The following is a 15,520-nucleotide window of genomic DNA, read 5'->3' as shown; positions in this document are numbered from 1 at the left end:
CTGACTGGCTTCAACTGACTGGACTTGGGTAAGCTGAGCTGATGGGTGCCAGAACTCATTGCCACGCTCCGTCGCTCACTACAACCTTCGTATCTATCGGTACACACAGACACACCCCTCGCTTTTCCTCGTCCGGGGTCGAGGGAGCGCCTGCGCGAGGAACGGAACACGACGACGCACCTGAGCCCTGAGCTTGGCTAACGAAACATTCGGGGGGCACGGTCACTTGAGGCAGTTTTTTAGGGTCCAAGGGGACTCCTGGATTCGGATTGAGCTTCAGCCTCAGACCAGCCTAGCATTCTGGGTGACTGGCTCGCCAGAAACCAGTCCATCCTAACTCTCCATTGGACGGTTTAGATCCGGCGCGTCTCGGAGTGGGAATTGTGGGCGCTATGCTTCATGCTCCTGAGAGCCGTGTTCCGTGTCTCTTGAACTGAACACATGAGAATTGCAAATCAACAAGACTGAACAGCGATGACGGCGGCATCTGATTGATTCGTGGCTCTGATCTTTATTCCTATGGACTGATCTTCGTCAGACTCAATCTGTACGCAAGTCTGTGTCTTTCGATTTCACATTGTACTCGTTATCGGTCTGTCATTCCTAAGACCCGACTTCCACCATGACTTTATTTTGAGTTTCCGACGGACCGACCAAACAATTCTGTCAACTTCTTTTTTCTAGACCGCCGGCAACAAACCTTGATACACATCCTGATGTCAACAACGAGGAAAAAAAGTCCAGTCTGATATCGATAACGTACGATGCAGGCTTCTGAAGAGAGGGGTTACGACGCTGATTCGACTTACTACCTGTGCCAAGCTGCAACGTAAGCTGCATAACCCATCATCCATATCTGCAATGTATTCGATATCCTTCAAAACCACCCGAATATGGAAGGTAAAATGGCATGCAACAGTATTGCAGCAAGAGTGAAAGAATGATGGCATGTGGCTGCGGATGCCAATTGATCTTCGGGAGATTTTCGTAAAGAAACCCAGTTCCTTGTAAGATCATATCGCCAAGCTCCGGCTCCAACTTCCCACGGTTGCTTCTCGAAGCCGTTTTGGCTTCAGACCAATTCATGAGGAAACGATCATTGCCAGTCTCGCCATGGCTCCTGGTCAACGGTATGGAGACAAAGAGACCAGTTATCTGCCACGCTCCTTTCTTGTCCAACCTGAAGTGAGACCACTGGACGGAATGCAGAAGAGCTTCCATTCCAATTCCCGTCAGCGGCCCGGCTGGTATGCCCCATCCGGCCTCGACTTAAGGTGCGCCTCGAAAATGCTTGCCTTAGGTAAGGTTACTGAGGTTAACTAACACGTTAGGTTAGGTAAGATACCTGGGCTTACTCCGTAAGATGTGTCGACCCCACCAGCACCCTGCCAGGTGCCCCCGAACACACTTTGCCCCGCGCCACTAAGGCACCCGACCTCTGTGGCAGCGTCCCCATTCGCTCTTGCAGCGGCCCTGTCTGGACGGGCACCTCAAACGAATCTGACACAAGCTTCGTCCTCAGAACGATCTCCAAAGGAAACACACCACAAACGAACCAAACCCCCTTCGCTTCCTCACACCCTTACGATTTGCCAACCTCTGACGACACGACAGAGAGGTACGGTAGCATCCTCCGAAAGCGACCTTCCTTCTCAGCCTCGTCTCGTCCGATCCCCAGCGAGTTGGACCAACCTACCTTCAGCCTCGTCAACCCAACCCCACATTGTGCTATTGCAGGTAGTGACGACAGCTACTCCTACAGCAGTAGTACCCCACCTCGGAGCTTCGTGAACATCACAGACGAGCAGCTCTCACGATGGAGCAGACCAAAGCTCTCAATGCTCTCGAGGTAAGCCGCCCAAAACAAAACCACACATTCTGCTCATCTACGGACGCAAATGCTAACAACCTCCCAACAACAGCCCTTCCTGGCCCTGAGCAAGTCAGCAACATCCCCCCGCGCCGCAGCCGACCTCGTCACCCGCGCAACATCAAATCCAAACACCTTCCTCTTCACAGAGCTCCTCGAGACCCCGCAAATCCAAGCCCTCGCCCAGTCCCCCGACTTCGAACCGCACCTCCGCCTCCTCGAGCTCTTCTCCCACGGCACCTACGCCACCTACCAATCTGCCTCGGCATCGGGTCTCCCCCAGCTCAACGATGCCCAAACCCTCAAACTCCGCCAGCTCTCCCTCCTGACCCTGGCCCGCGACCGCTCGAACCTGACCTACGCAGCCCTCCAGTCCGCCCTCGGCCTCCCCTCCACCCGCGCTCTGGAAGACCTCGTCATCTCCGCAATCTACGCCGGCCTCCTCGACGCAACCCTCGACCCTCACCGCCAAATCGTCCAGGTCAACTCCCTCGCCGCCCTCCGCGACCTCGCCCCGGGAGCCGTCCCGCCCATGATCGCCGCCCTCCGCGCCTGGTCCAGCCGCTGCGAATCCACCCTCGGCGACCTCGAGTCCCAGATTGCAAGCATCCGCGACGCCGCCGCCCGCCGCCAGCGCGAAAAGGCCGCGCAGGACGCCCGTCTGGCCAAGCTCGTCGAGGACGTCAAGAAGGATCCCGAGACGGGGGGCGCCGGTGGTGCGGGAGGCAGGAAGCTCGCTGTCGGTCACGCACAGCACGGCGGCAGCAGTAGTGGGGAGAGGGTAGGCGGCTTCTTGGGCCACACGTCTAGGGCGCAGCGGTACAACAAGCGGGGCAGCACCAGCATGATGGACAACACGGAGGAGATTGACGACGAGGCCATGGACGTGGACGAGGAGGATGATGAGCAGGAGAAGAAGCGTGCTAGCCGACGGAAGCTTTAGTGGATTAGTTGGTGGATGGGAAAGCTGGAGATGTAGAGGGTACTTCCAGTCTCGTCTCGGGGACACTTCTCCCGGAGTTACACTCGGGGGACCAGCGGCCAGGGACCTCGTTGGAGGCTCGGTGGCGCTTGATAGACGGTCAGGACGCGGCATAAGATATGCTGAAGGGGAAACAGCCGAAAAGTAGCACAGGCATTATCACGATACATTATGAGAACTCAATAAATACAGTCAAGATCGAATTCGATAATACTGACAGAGATTAATCTCCACCGTTTCCTGTTCTGTGATGCCTATCTAGCGTGCCATTGATAAAATTTAAGGGAATGTAGAAAGTGAATGAATGTGTCGAAGCCAAAAGTCTCCTGTCGCCTCTCCTCTGCCTCTTCCTCTGCCGCCTTGCAGTTTTACCTGCCTTCGGTGGCGAGGATTCCAGTGTCGATTCTCGCAATGTCGATAATGATACACCAATGCCTTGTGTACATTGAAAAGAAATTAAATCTGTCCCTTGTTCAACGCCGTGTGCGAGGTTATGTTCCCTTGGGGGCCTCGACTGTCCCTACGCCGTGCCTCTCTGGTATCCTGAATGGAAGACCGAATCAAAACCGAAAATTTGGGAAACTCTGTCGCTCAAAATCTTGGGGGTCGTAACGTTCGTAAAAGCTCTCACTGTGGGAGACAAAGCGTCCATATTATTACATCCGTGATGTAGACTGAGGCCGCATTGTTGTTGTGTTTGGGGTATTGCAACACATCCTTTGTTTGTTGTCCAGGATAAAACAAGGTATTTTACAACCGTTTGCCGGGGACAAGGATGAAAAGCACACAGAGCGCGGCGTCGATTAAAATTGTGACGGCGAGGACCATGATAGACCGCTTAGCAAGGAGCTTACGAACGTAGGGCTCACGAATTCGAGAGAAGTTGAACGGCGTGTACTCGCTGAGGCCGATGAGAGCGAGGACAGGATCCAGAGAGTACTGGTATGATGCGAGGAAGTAGACGCCAACAGTGAATGGAAGGATAAGCTGAAAGATAGGTTAGCAGGCGAAATTCAGATATGAGATCATGCATAGACTCACCCAGCATCTGGTAGTTCGAGGGGAATTGAGGAAGATGAGAATAAAAGCAGCCCAGAAGCCACCAAACATGGCCAAAAGACCAACAATCATTCTGATCTGGAGAGTGGTCGGAATGAGGTTGCCAAGGGCCTTCATTCTCAAGAAGTTGGGGAAGGCATCGCGTTCCATAGCCTGAAAGACGTAGTCCTTGGCAACGTCAAACACCTCTGGATCGTCTCTACCAAAGTCCTCAATGGAAGTCGTGACGTCCTGAGTAATGGAGCCCGGAAGAATGATTTCACGCTCTGCGCCCGGAAGGAGGAAGGTGTAGAGGATCTTCTCCGCCGAAGCCCGGATATCCTGTCTCGCGACGGTGTGTGCGGGAGAGTTGGAATCTGTCGTCAGGTCGCGCGGAGTGCTGAACGCCCCACTGGGACGGCTGCGATGCTCTCCAGTGCTGCTTTGAGGGGAGTCTTGGGCCTCTTCTCTCAGGTAGGCCGACATCTGTGCATCCTGGTTCTTCTCCTTCTCAGTGGCATACATTGATGGGCCGGCGGCGGAATGGCTCATGTCACCAAGTCCATCCAAGATCTGAGAAGACCGCTTGGAGCCCGACTTATCCAAGTCAGGTGTTCCAACTAGGACGGATCTGCGGAGTTCGCGCACATAGTGGCGGCACAAGGACATGTGCTGAGCAACATCGAGCCTATCCTTCGTTAGTGAACAGACGCGTGATTCTGGGATGCCATTTGCAAATACCAGAAATCGAGATAATCGACGGATTTTTGCTGATCTCTCATGAAAATGTAGAACGAGAAGAGGTCGACGGGCGGCAGGGTTCGACGACTCAAGACCTCAAACAGAGTCGGCAATCGGTTCCGGTGCAGGTCTGGCTGAGGAGATGGCGAGCCGGAGGCCCCAGTTGATCGGTCCTCCATGATATCGAGCGGGTTGGATTCGCGAGAAGAATCGAGAAACGAAATCGGAATTATGTAGTGATTGATGAAGAGAAGTCGGACGAGAAGGAAACGGCGGCCGACAGAGTCGCTGTCGTCGGGTGGTGCGAAATCGAAGTTTGGTCGTCGGAGAGGCGCGGTACGGATATCGTAGATGAGGTTTGGCAGGTGCACTCCGCAAAGGTTCGGTCGTAGCGCGGCTGTCTACTCGTCGGTTGCTAGGCTTCCCCCAGGTCGGTTTGTGTACTGAACGAGCGTAAGAAGGGAAGGATCGCGCACGGCGCAAACTGACAGCGTCAGTGTGATTGACGATGGCGCTGCAAGGCGTGATGGCTTGAGTCTTGGATGCCGTTGGGATACGGCATAACAGCAGATCAAGCAAGCACTCAGACCCAGACACTAATTTCGTTCAGGTTGTCTGGTCAGGGGGGATACGACCCACCTCTACGTACTTTCCTCCGAAAAAGCGCGCTTTCCCACTGTCAATGTGGTCCCACCCACACACGAGTCCACTTCACTGCAGCGCCTTAGCTTCTCAGGCACTCAGACGCTTTCTTGAGCAACGTCACGTGCCCCCTCTCGAGAAAAGAGGGACAGGTGGAAAGAAAACGCCGCATTACCTCAGCTACCCAGCCACAAGCACAGGCCCCGCCTCAGCCACGGAAAAGCAGGTAGGGCTTGCAATTTCTCGCTTCACATTTTGTGGGATGACCTGCCGGACTACGCAAAACCATCACATCGACAACTTCTTAGACAATTCGACTCCGCGATCCCGACGACCGAACCGCCCAACGAGAGGTACCGCCAAAATGTCGACCAAGCAGAAGAAGCCCGCCGGAAAGCAGCGTTCCGCCATCGCTGATGTCGTCGCTCGCGAGTACACCGTCCACATGCACAAGCGCGTTAGTATTCCCCCGAGGAGAGAAAAAAAAGGACGCCGCCGTCGACAGCGAATTCAATGGCCCACGATGGCGATCCGGTAGCATAGCATAGCAATGCTGACAATTTTTGCTCTGTAGCTTCACGGCGTTTCCTTCAAGAAGCGCGCTCCCCGTGCCATCAAGGAGATCAAGGCTTTCGCTCTCCAGGCCATGGTACGTCTTGCTTGTCCCTCTCGAACCCATCCCGAAATTTTGCATCAAGACCCAACAACACCAATCGACCCCATACCGAACCACACTACATGTATAGACACCATAAGAATGCTCACTAACCTCGTGATTCGTATAGGGTACCTCCGACGTCCGCGTTGACCCCCAGCTGAACAAGAAGGTTTGGGAGCAGGGCATCAAGGGCGTTCCCTACAGACTCCGCATCCGCATCTCCCGCAGACGAAACGACGAGGAGGGTGCCAAGGAGAAGCTGTACAGCTACGTCCAGGCCGTCAACGTCAAGAACCCCAAGGGTCTCCAGACTGTTGTCGTTGAGGAGTAAAAAGTTCTCTTTGGGATGGTTTCAGGGCGGCATAAAGGCATCGGAGTTGCATTCGGCATTCTAGTCTCACATACAAAATCGACGGAAATGTGAACAACGCTTGATTCCCCACACGACTTCGACGACTTTTTACTAGTATTGGACCCCGCGATGTGGTGGAATGTTATTTTTTGTCTGCGCCAAAGTGCGCGCGAAGGAAGCGTTGCGTATGTGTCAGGCAATGGTGAACGATGACGAAGGCTTTTTGGGACATCATCAATCTCTTGTGGTTCTTGTAACACACATCGTCCAACAGGGTCTTCTTTTTTTATCGTCTTGGTCGCGGTCTGCCAGAAGCAGATGAACAGGATATACCCAATCCTGAAGGCCAAGTCCCGACCATGCAATGCAGTCCAATTCCTAACAAAAAGAGTTCCAAAACAACCGGCCCGTAATCATACATGATAGACTCCAATTCTCCAGTGCTCGAAACAATGTTTTCTCATCCTCGTGTCATCCACAAGCAAGCCCGCGCTCACTCGTCCTCAACATCGCGGTGACGAGCGAGGACCTTACGCTTGAACTCTTCGGGGTCCTTGTCCCACAACTCTGCGGCCTCGCCGTTGAGAGGAGAAGCGCTGACTCCATATTAGCATTGGCAAACGAACCACTTTTTGCCGGGGCAACTCACTTGTTTGGCTCGCCCAGCAGACTCTGCAAACTGAGGAGTACAGTTTGAATGTTATAGGCGGGTGTCCACTTGTCCTTGAGGATATCCAAGCAGATGCGGCCAGAGAAGTCGAAGTTGGGGTGGTAGATAGGCGTCGTGAAGAGCACCGTTGGCGCAGCGTAGGGGTAGTTGTTGGGGAACGACAAGCTGAGCTTGAGCGTCAGGCCGGCGTAGGGAGTCTGTTCGGGTCCCTCAATCGTCGCCGTCCACGACATGAGGTTGCCGTCTGCCGAAGGGAATGCTGAGACGCCGGGAGCGGGAGAAGTCATAAGCTGCATCAATTCCGTCTGCAATCTGTAGTCATGAAATTAGTCCGTCTGGTCGTAGATGAGACGGCAACGTCTTGCAACGAGATATTCATACCTCTTGGTGACGCTCTGAGCATCAGGTCCCTTCCTGGCGCCAGCAATCTTAGCTGCTGGAACGCTTCCGGGAGCGGAGTTCTGGGTGTCCTCCATGCTGTAGTCCATTATCGCAAATGTCGTGAGATGGAAAGAAGCAATCGCAAAGAGCACTGGTCGAGGCGAAGGGGGCGTCTTGAGGCTGGGAGGCTGGGATGAGAACTGGGATGAAGCAGGGAGGTGTTTGCTAAGGCAAGGTGATATCCGGCCAGCCAGTACTTATGTGCAGGGGAATGCAATGTGCGGGAAGATGACCAAGGGGAGAGGTTGGAAGCTTGCAGCGTCAAGAACAACAGAAGGCAACTGTTCTGTAGGGCGAGAAGGGCAGGGATGGGGAATCGGAGACGCTGGTACCTGGGCGACGCGCTGACTTTGGCACCCGCCTTTGGACTAGCGTCGTCGCTGCCGTAACCAAAGTCAACGGCGAGTACGAACCAACGACCTCACCTTACATCTTAATTCGAGCCTTAATCGCACCTTCTTTACCCCGATTTCTACACGTTCAATGGGTCAATAATTTCTTCTGAATCAAGCATGACTTATGAAAGGTTTTTATTTTCTAAGAGCGGATTGAACATACGTTTTCAATTGAGTATGTACTTTGCGATTGGCCGTCTGTGATTTACGGAATCACTGGTCACCTTGTGATACCTAGTGACTTAGGCAGAGGCCACGGTGCTGCAGTTTGAGGGAATTCGCTATTTCAGCCCTGCGTAGTTGGGCATTTATTCCACCGAGCAATGAATGTGTCCAATCAAAGGAAAGCATCGTACCCTTATACACAAGTTTCCAGCAAATGATATATTTGATTATCAGCTACTAGGAACGCCTGAACTGCAAAGTTGCAGTACAGAGCCTTTACTTTGTGTCAATAGGTAGAATGTCTTCCTTCAGTGGCTTGGTTTTGGGTAGGTACTTAATGGTCATGCCCTTCCTTTCTTGGCATCAAGTTCAGGTCCTCGTGAGCATCGATACCACGTTAAAAGATCAAAATTACCCCTATTCATATCTGCTCTGCAGGCTCAAGTATAAGTGATATCGAAGCTGGCATATATACCACATTTTGAGGAGATGAACTTAAATTGAGTTTAATGTCAACGATCATTTCTTCTTTACGTAGGTATGCAATGTGCTCACCTGTTAAGCAATAGTTCTAAAGCACCCATAATACAAGCAGTGTTAAATAAGTCTGGTCTATGGAACCTCTCGCTTTTTGCAGCATATTCACTTCAGAATAAAGTGCTTTAGCATTGTACAAAGCAGTGAAGGAAGCCACGCTCCTTCCTACTTTTCGACTCCCCCCCCCCCCCTTTTTTTTTCCATCTCTTCTCAGGCCTTCTTGCCCTTACACCTTCCAAACTTATCTCACCTCAGCTTCACAAGTCTGGGAATCCGACATTATTTTCCGCACCATCATTCTTAATCGGTAATATTCAGCTTTTCCGACAATCTGAGAAGATGGATGAGGAAGATCTGATCGAGTTCGATCCTGAACCGATTGAGGAGATGAAACACCTTTGCTTATGGGAAGGCTGCGTTTGTAAACGTAAACGTGATAGCGTCCAGAAAGATGGCGTAACTACGTAAGTCACACCTTCCTATTACCTCTGGCGGAAATTCACTGAGAAATTAACTCAATCAAGACTTCTTAGTGCCACAAACTCCTCATCCGAGCACCAGGCCATCGCCTCGACCCCTTCATTGAACAACACTCAGCCCGATGTGCAGACAACTCACAATACGACCAGCCCCAACGGAGGACAGGTCGTTCTGCCCAAGAAAGCAGCCGAGAAGAAAGAAGTTGCCACAACAAAGCAATACAAGCGAGACCCGACCGTTTGCTTGGTCGGATTCCATAACCACTATTTGTGGGAAACGCTTTATGAAGCAGGTCATCGTTGTGATGTCTGCAAGAGGATGCAAACCAAGCACATCCATACCTGCCCCAGATGCCCTTTCAAGATATGCTGGGCCTGTCGATGTGACTATGGACTGACCAACAAGACGGCCAAGTAAGTGTAATGACATGTTTATGTAGTTACTATTCTAACATTCTGCAGGGAATTGCGCCGCCGACGTAACCGAGTCTAGGCAGGCGTTTTGATGCGGCTAAGTGATCAACTGAGGCTGAGGCAGGAGCACTGTTCTTTCATTACGCGAAAATTCTGTTCTAAAGAACAGAGAGAATAGTTCTACTGATTCGCACAAATTGACCAGCCGCCGCATCCGATTGCTGAACTCTTGTACGAGAGCTTGGGGCTCCAGTTGCTTGCAGTTTAATTTCTTGGCGGAGATGGAAAGGGGAGAGAGACTGAGGGGTTTCCAGGCCTTAGATTGGCGAATACAATAATCAGATCGCAATTCATTTTCTAGACCTGTTATCATTGAGGTGCTAGTGATCACCTTACAAGGTGACTTGATAGCTTATTGGTCTTGCTGGGAGGTTAGTTTTGGCCGCAAAAGCGGCGACACTATAGTGCAGGGATCCTGCTGCTTTGGAGGGGTGTGTTGGAGCAGTGGCGGCGGACTGTTTACCTGACCAACACTGCAGCAACCGCGATAAGAGGGCTTATCGGCCAATGAATTCGCGTTGATGCAGGCGGCAATAAAACACCTTCCATGACTCCAAACAAAACACGCCAAAAGCTCTTTACGCGGTCAAGACGCGCTCCAAAGTGCCACCGCGGGGGGACAAACGACCCAAGACATACACCTCAATCAACATAGTGAGTTCTTGTTGATGCTGGACCCTTGGACCCTTTGTGCGGAATTCGCCCTACGCTAGCTTGATACGTCATCTATCCATTTCATTTTGCCTGGCATCGTTTGCCTGACAGCACCGTGAATCGATATCCCTACTCGCCATTCCATTTCCCCTGTGCTCGCTCGGTCTCAGTCATGAATTAGTCTGCCGCAGACTCTCTCCCAAAACCATCTGTATTCTCGTCTCACTCAGCAAAGATGCAGCAATCACAGCTGGACCCTCTGCCCAGCGACTTGCCCTTCAGGGTCATCTCAAAGACTATTGGGCGAGGGGCTTATGCATCGTAGGAAATTTACCCCTCAACCTCACGTCCGATGAACCCCGCCACTGACTGTGGGCATCCAGAATCAAGAAAGCTGTTCCTCTGGACGCAAACACGCCCGTCTTCGCTGTCAAATTCATCCACAAGGGTTACGCCGTCAAGCATGGCCGCGTGTCGGCAAAGCAGCTCCTCATGGAGGTGTCACTCCATTCACATGTCGGCCAGCACCCGAACATCATTGAGTGGTTCGCTTCGGGAGAGGACAGCAATTGGCGATGGATTGCCATGGAGTTTGCCGATGGAGGCGACCTCTTCGACAAGATTGAGGCAGACGTGGGCGTTCACGAGAACATTGCTCACCTCTACTTTCTGCAGCTCATCAGCGGCGTGAGCTTTATCCACTCGAAGGGCGTGGCGCACCGAGATCTGAAGCCTGAAAACATTCTGCTATCCGAGACGGGAAGCCTGAAGCTCGCTGACTTTGGCATGTCAACCATGTTCGAGTATAAGGGTCAACGAAAGACGAGTTCCACCCTTTGCGGGAGTCCACCATACATCGCGCCTGAGATCCTCGCGTGCGGCAAGGCAGAGAAGAAGGCATCCCCGGACGCAATCAAGTACTCGCCAGATCTCGTTGACATCTGGTCATGCGGTGTTATTCTCTTCGTACTCTTGGTTGGCAACACGCCCTGGGATGAGCCGTCGAAAGGTAGTTGGGAGTACCAGGAGTACGTGCGAACGAACGGCCGCAGCACAGATGCGCTTTGGGGGAGGATACCGTCAGATACCTTGTCGCTGCTTCGAGGCATGATGAATATTGACCCGAGCAAACGCTTCTCTTTTCGACAGATCCGACAACACCCGTGGTATACCAGGCAAAACCCACATTTGACATCGGACGGCACGATTTCCGACCCGATCAACTTGGCCACGCAGATGCTAGAAAGTCTCAAGATCGATTTCAACCAGCAACCTACAGCCTCCCAAGGCAACCCGTCCAGCAGTGATCCCATGGATATGGATAGCGCCGGCAAGGTCTCCTTCACCCAGCCTGAAACACCCATCAACGACGTCGCGTGGGATTGGGAGCGCCCTGCCCTCAAAGTCATGAACCCCATTGCCGTCTCCTCCACACAACCTCTGACCCGAAGTGTGAGCGGTGTCGCTAACCGGCGCTTGTTCATGGAATCCCTCGCAGAGGAGCCTTCCATCAGCCAGTTCTCGCAGACCCCTGGTGTCCCTCTAACACTTACCCAAGCGGCCCGTCGCTTCCGCGACATCGTGCCGTTCGAGTCCCTCACACGCTTCTTCTCTCACGTGCCGCCCCAGCTCATCGTGCAAATGCTCAGCGACGCCCTGCACCAGCTCAACGTCCCGCTGCCGCCCGTCACGCCGAATTTGTACTCGGACCACATCGTCATCATCAAGGTCAAGACGCTCGACGCGCGTCGACAGTCGCTGCATGGCGAGATCCACGTCGACAAGCACAAGCTGCCCGAGGAGCAGGAGCTGCTGGATATTCGGTTCGTGAAGATTAAGGGAGACCCGCTGGAATGGCGTCGGTTCTTCAAGAAGATTGTCGTTCTCTGCAAGGATGGCGTGTACGTGCCGGATGCATAGGGAGGATGCCGGCTTGGATAGAGTGATGGATTGAAATGATGTTTACGCTGTATAGATGTATAGATAAGACCTGTCACGAATGAAGAAGGGAGAATGATGCCCTTAGTAATGGTACTATGAGTCAATACAATACAACCGCTAAGGGAGGCTGAATGACGGCATCAAAGAAGGAGAAGAAACACCACCTCTTACTCCAAAGGTCCATGGTCCAAAAGGGAATTCATGCGGGGACAGAATAAAGGAATAATGCAACTATGATCTTGAAACACTCCGAAACATACCGGAAGAAAACAACGCAGTTCCTCTATCTGAATTTCAAAGAATCAAAGCAAACCCAAAAAACCAGAAACCTCCATTTCCTTCCGAATGCAAAGTTCGCACCTACCAACTCCGTTTACAAACGCACTAATACTGCCACGCCAGACTGAGCCATACCCATCTGTGGCCTCCTACAAATCATTCATCTCGTCATCTTCATCCTCCTCATATTCCTCACTGTCGTCATAACCGCCATCGTTCTCATCGTCCACGTATTCTGCGTCTGGATCGATTTGCTGTTGAGGGTCAGAATAAACCACGTGGAAGAAGCAATCTCCATTGGGGAGGTCTTCTTTGACGATCCGGATGAGCGTTTTGGGGCTGTCCGATCTCAGAGGAAGATATCCTTTATGTTTGCCTGTCTTCTTATAGGCCTCAATAGCTCTTTGCTCATAGTCGTGATTGACTCTGTCAAAACATGTGCCCTCATCGCATCTATCTTGACCCACGTACTCGAGGGAAGGATGCCATGTTCGAACAGTTTCCATGATCAATCCAAACATCTTCATGAATGTTGGACCATGGCCAGTCAGGCCTGTCGTGTTTAGTAGATTCCTGCTACATTGAGAACGTCGACAAACAAACATTTGTAGGTAGGCATGTACCATCTCATGAATCAGAGACGCGACGTTCTTCTCAAACGAAATGCGATTGACCCTGTTGGTCAGATTCTCGTCGTAACGTATTTTGGGAAAGAGTCGAATTTTGGCAAACCACCTGCCCGCCTCATAAACACGTTCTGTATCTGCAAAACAGGTTTTCCCAAAGTCGTCTCTCAAATGACCAAAGCCTGTGCACAACTCCACGTGCGAGTACCTGGGAATGTTAGTGCCAATTGGCTTGTGGGGGTATCTTGTCAAAGCCCCAAAGAAGAAGAAATCGTCAAGGCGAACCATCATTTGGTGCAACGAGTCTTCGAGTTGACGCGCCAAGGACTCGACTTCCATCCGCGAGTATCGACTTTGCTCGAATGCTTCGAGCTCCTCGTTGGTAAGAGCATACCAGGCTTTAGATACGGCCAGCGCGCCTAGGAAAAGTTGGACAAATTCACATCGAGCCACCTCTTGCTGCGGTCGAAGCTGGTTGCACCAGTAAAAGCTTCTGCAGGTGAGGTTCAACAGAGGTGTCGCAGCATACATCCCGACGAACAGAGGGCGGTAAGGCGGTAAATCCCGGGAAGTCGTAAGTAAGAGAATGTGAGAAGGCTTCGGGAAGGGAGGGTGATGACATTTTTCCACCTCCTGATACTGGGGAGCTATGTTCTGGGACTCTTCTCTGACAGGGTTTCGGGTTCCCTGATCAACTGGCATCGAATATTCCATGGTGCTGAGTTGCGAGTTGCTGTTGTCTACTTATGTGTTTACGGTACACGAGTCACAAATCTGATGAGTTGACGATGAGTTGCTGGTGAGTTGCTGGTGAGTTGCTGGTGAGTTGCTGATGAAGGAGTGGCTCGAAGTTGTCATTGTGCTCGTCTTTTGTATAACATCGTAGCGACTATTGGATTCTGCAATAGATAACGCCCGACTTCTTCATCGTTCTAGTTCATCAAAAAGAGAAAAGAAAAAATTGAGAAGAGATTCATGGCCTTGAACTCGGGACCTCGAAGGAGCCCAGGTCTGAAGCTTGATTGTGACATCAAACGGTACGCCAGACCACACTCAACTCGGCTTTCATGTTTTTGTTCTGGGAAGAAATTCGAAAGTGTCATAAGTGATATAGTAGTCTATCCTGGTTCTCAAACTCGTCCTCTTGGGCTTCGTCCCCACTCGAGATGCCGCTTCTTAGTGCATTCACATTCTCATCTGATTTGAAGATTCCTGCTCAGACCACCTTGTAACTTGGTTTTCTTCGTAGATAGAAATTTCCTTATGACGAGCAAGCTGAAGTGCGCAGTGCAGAGAAGGTCAGGAGTAACAGGACAACTAGGAAACAGACAAGAAGAGACCAGAGCAAGTCTTTGGCTTTTCTTTGAACACAATGCCGTTTGAGACGGAGTGCCGTTTCGCTCTGCTTTGTCTTCTACATGAAGTTTATTGGCTTCGAAATTTGTCAGCAGATCAAAACTTATAGGCAAAGAAAGGACTTAGACGACTTCAGAGTAAAGCAAGCCACTTAAAGAATCATACCTAGTAAAGCTTTGCAATGGCCTCTGACGTAACCGGTTTTCGAGACTAATTAAGATCCTCGGAAGCCCCCCCATGCCGGTTACACAACTCAACAAACAAGCTGGGGGTTAATTATCGGGGGCCCGGCAACTCAACATTTTGCAAGATTACAAGCAAACACACCTGATTCAAGTATCGGTGTGCCTTTAATTCGCCAAACTCGAAGTTTGCTCCATGGATGACTGGGACTGCTGATCTAGAATTGTTCCAGAACATGGCCATGTCCGAAAAGAGCATCCCGTACGGAGTACTCGTATCAAAAATGCATATAAGTCTGGGAGAATGGGGTTTTGTCACGTTGTGCCGTCGTTTCCAGAGGGTTACAACTATTACGTGGGATGCGTGGTGATCCCCCCTTTCCCAAATGATCATACTTAATTACCCTGCACAATAAGTTTGCTGGGTCCAAAGGGGGTAAGGTAGTGAGAGCTCCGCAACCCCCGGGTCCCGTGGCGAGGGAGCGGCTCTTCCCGCAAACTCTGTCGGTCCATCGGACAAAACCCTAGATTAAAAAAAAGGGAGGCTTTTCCTCTTTTTGATTTTCTTCGATGATGTGCATAATGATACAGGTAGCATCGCCAAAATTTCCTGGAGAAGGGAGACAACAAAAAGGGCGCTTCAGGTCTCCATTGTGGTGACGTTTGATGAGTGATATATTATCGGCGCGGGTATCGAACGAAGCCTTGCAAGGAAAATGACGAGTCACATGAGTCAAATACCAATTGCCGGAAAATCCTCTTTCTTTTTGATCTGGTGATGCCCAGCACAAACCCATTTTTTCTCCTTTTTTGGTAATGCAAAAAGAGTAAGAGACCTTGTCGACTTGGCGAAAGCCACGCTCTTTAGTCCGGTATCCGACTCGTGAATTTTCTGGGATGATTGGCCAGGACCCTTGCACAAGCGCATAACTAAACCGAACCGGAGCTGGCTGACAAGTGGTTCGGAGGGGAGGGGGGGTTTTTCGCTTGGGCAACCGCAAAAGGGGGGTGTGGTCGATCACCAAAGCTGGAAGTTTG

The 15,520-nt window shown here is 51.5% G+C and overlaps 7 protein-coding genes across 7 annotated transcripts; 4 read left to right on the top strand and 3 right to left on the bottom strand.

Moving 5' to 3' along the window:
* Nucleotides 1-1,816: 1,816 nt before the first annotated feature.
* Nucleotides 1,817-2,813, top strand: CPAR01_01051 (PCI domain-containing protein; the record flags this gene model as incomplete). The annotated part of the gene is made up of 2 exons (XM_060485341.1): nt 1,817-1,849; nt 1,923-2,813. 2 exons carry the CDS (start codon nt 1,817-1,819, stop codon nt 2,811-2,813), a joined length of 924 nt encoding a protein of 307 aa, XP_060356198.1.
* A 789-nt stretch (nt 2,814-3,602) lies between these two features.
* CPAR01_01050 (uncharacterized protein) lies at nt 3,603-5,228 on the bottom strand (the record flags this gene model as incomplete). Its single annotated transcript, XM_060485340.1, has 4 exons — nt 3,603-3,839; nt 3,894-4,578; nt 4,632-5,032; nt 5,121-5,228. Coding segments are annotated over 4 exons (1,431 nt in total), but the record flags the coding sequence as incomplete, so codon positions are not given.
* Nucleotides 5,229-5,637: 409 nt separating this feature from the next.
* CPAR01_01049 (50S ribosomal protein L31e) lies at nt 5,638-6,262 on the top strand (the record flags this gene model as incomplete). Its single annotated transcript, XM_060485339.1, has 3 exons — nt 5,638-5,730; nt 5,848-5,922; nt 6,059-6,262. 3 exons carry the CDS (start codon nt 5,638-5,640, stop codon nt 6,260-6,262), a joined length of 372 nt encoding a protein of 123 aa, XP_060356196.1.
* A 514-nt stretch (nt 6,263-6,776) lies between these two features.
* Nucleotides 6,777-7,441, bottom strand: CPAR01_01048 (ubiquitin-conjugating enzyme; the record flags this gene model as incomplete). The annotated part of the gene is made up of 3 exons (XM_060485338.1): nt 6,777-6,879; nt 6,933-7,265; nt 7,335-7,441. The coding sequence occupies 3 exons, from the start codon at nt 7,439-7,441 to the stop codon at nt 6,777-6,779; spliced, it is 543 nt and encodes a 180-aa protein (XP_060356195.1).
* A 1,389-nt stretch (nt 7,442-8,830) lies between these two features.
* CPAR01_01047 (uncharacterized protein) lies at nt 8,831-9,463 on the top strand (the record flags this gene model as incomplete). The annotated part of the gene is made up of 3 exons (XM_060485337.1): nt 8,831-8,955; nt 9,016-9,384; nt 9,433-9,463. The coding sequence occupies 3 exons, from the start codon at nt 8,831-8,833 to the stop codon at nt 9,461-9,463; spliced, it is 525 nt and encodes a 174-aa protein (XP_060356194.1).
* Nucleotides 9,464-10,333: 870 nt separating this feature from the next.
* On the top strand, nt 10,334-12,018 carry CPAR01_01046 (uncharacterized protein; the record flags this gene model as incomplete). The annotated part of the gene is made up of 2 exons (XM_060485336.1): nt 10,334-10,419; nt 10,482-12,018. 2 exons carry the CDS (start codon nt 10,334-10,336, stop codon nt 12,016-12,018), a joined length of 1,623 nt encoding a protein of 540 aa, XP_060356193.1.
* A 449-nt stretch (nt 12,019-12,467) lies between these two features.
* On the bottom strand, nt 12,468-13,658 carry CPAR01_01045 (uncharacterized protein; the record flags this gene model as incomplete). Its single annotated transcript, XM_060485335.1, has 1 exon — nt 12,468-13,658. One exon carries the CDS (start codon nt 13,656-13,658, stop codon nt 12,468-12,470), a length of 1,191 nt encoding a protein of 396 aa, XP_060356192.1.
* Between the last annotated feature and the right edge of the window lie 1,862 nt (nt 13,659-15,520).

This window comes from Colletotrichum paranaense (assembly GCF_030867605.1).
Source record: "Colletotrichum paranaense strain IMI 384185 chromosome Unknown Scaffold_1.1, whole genome shotgun sequence".
Lineage (NCBI taxonomy): Eukaryota > Fungi > Ascomycota > Sordariomycetes > Glomerellales > Glomerellaceae > Colletotrichum > Colletotrichum paranaense.
Note: the sequence above shows the minus strand (reverse complement) of the source record. Positions and strands in the feature narration are given on the sequence as shown.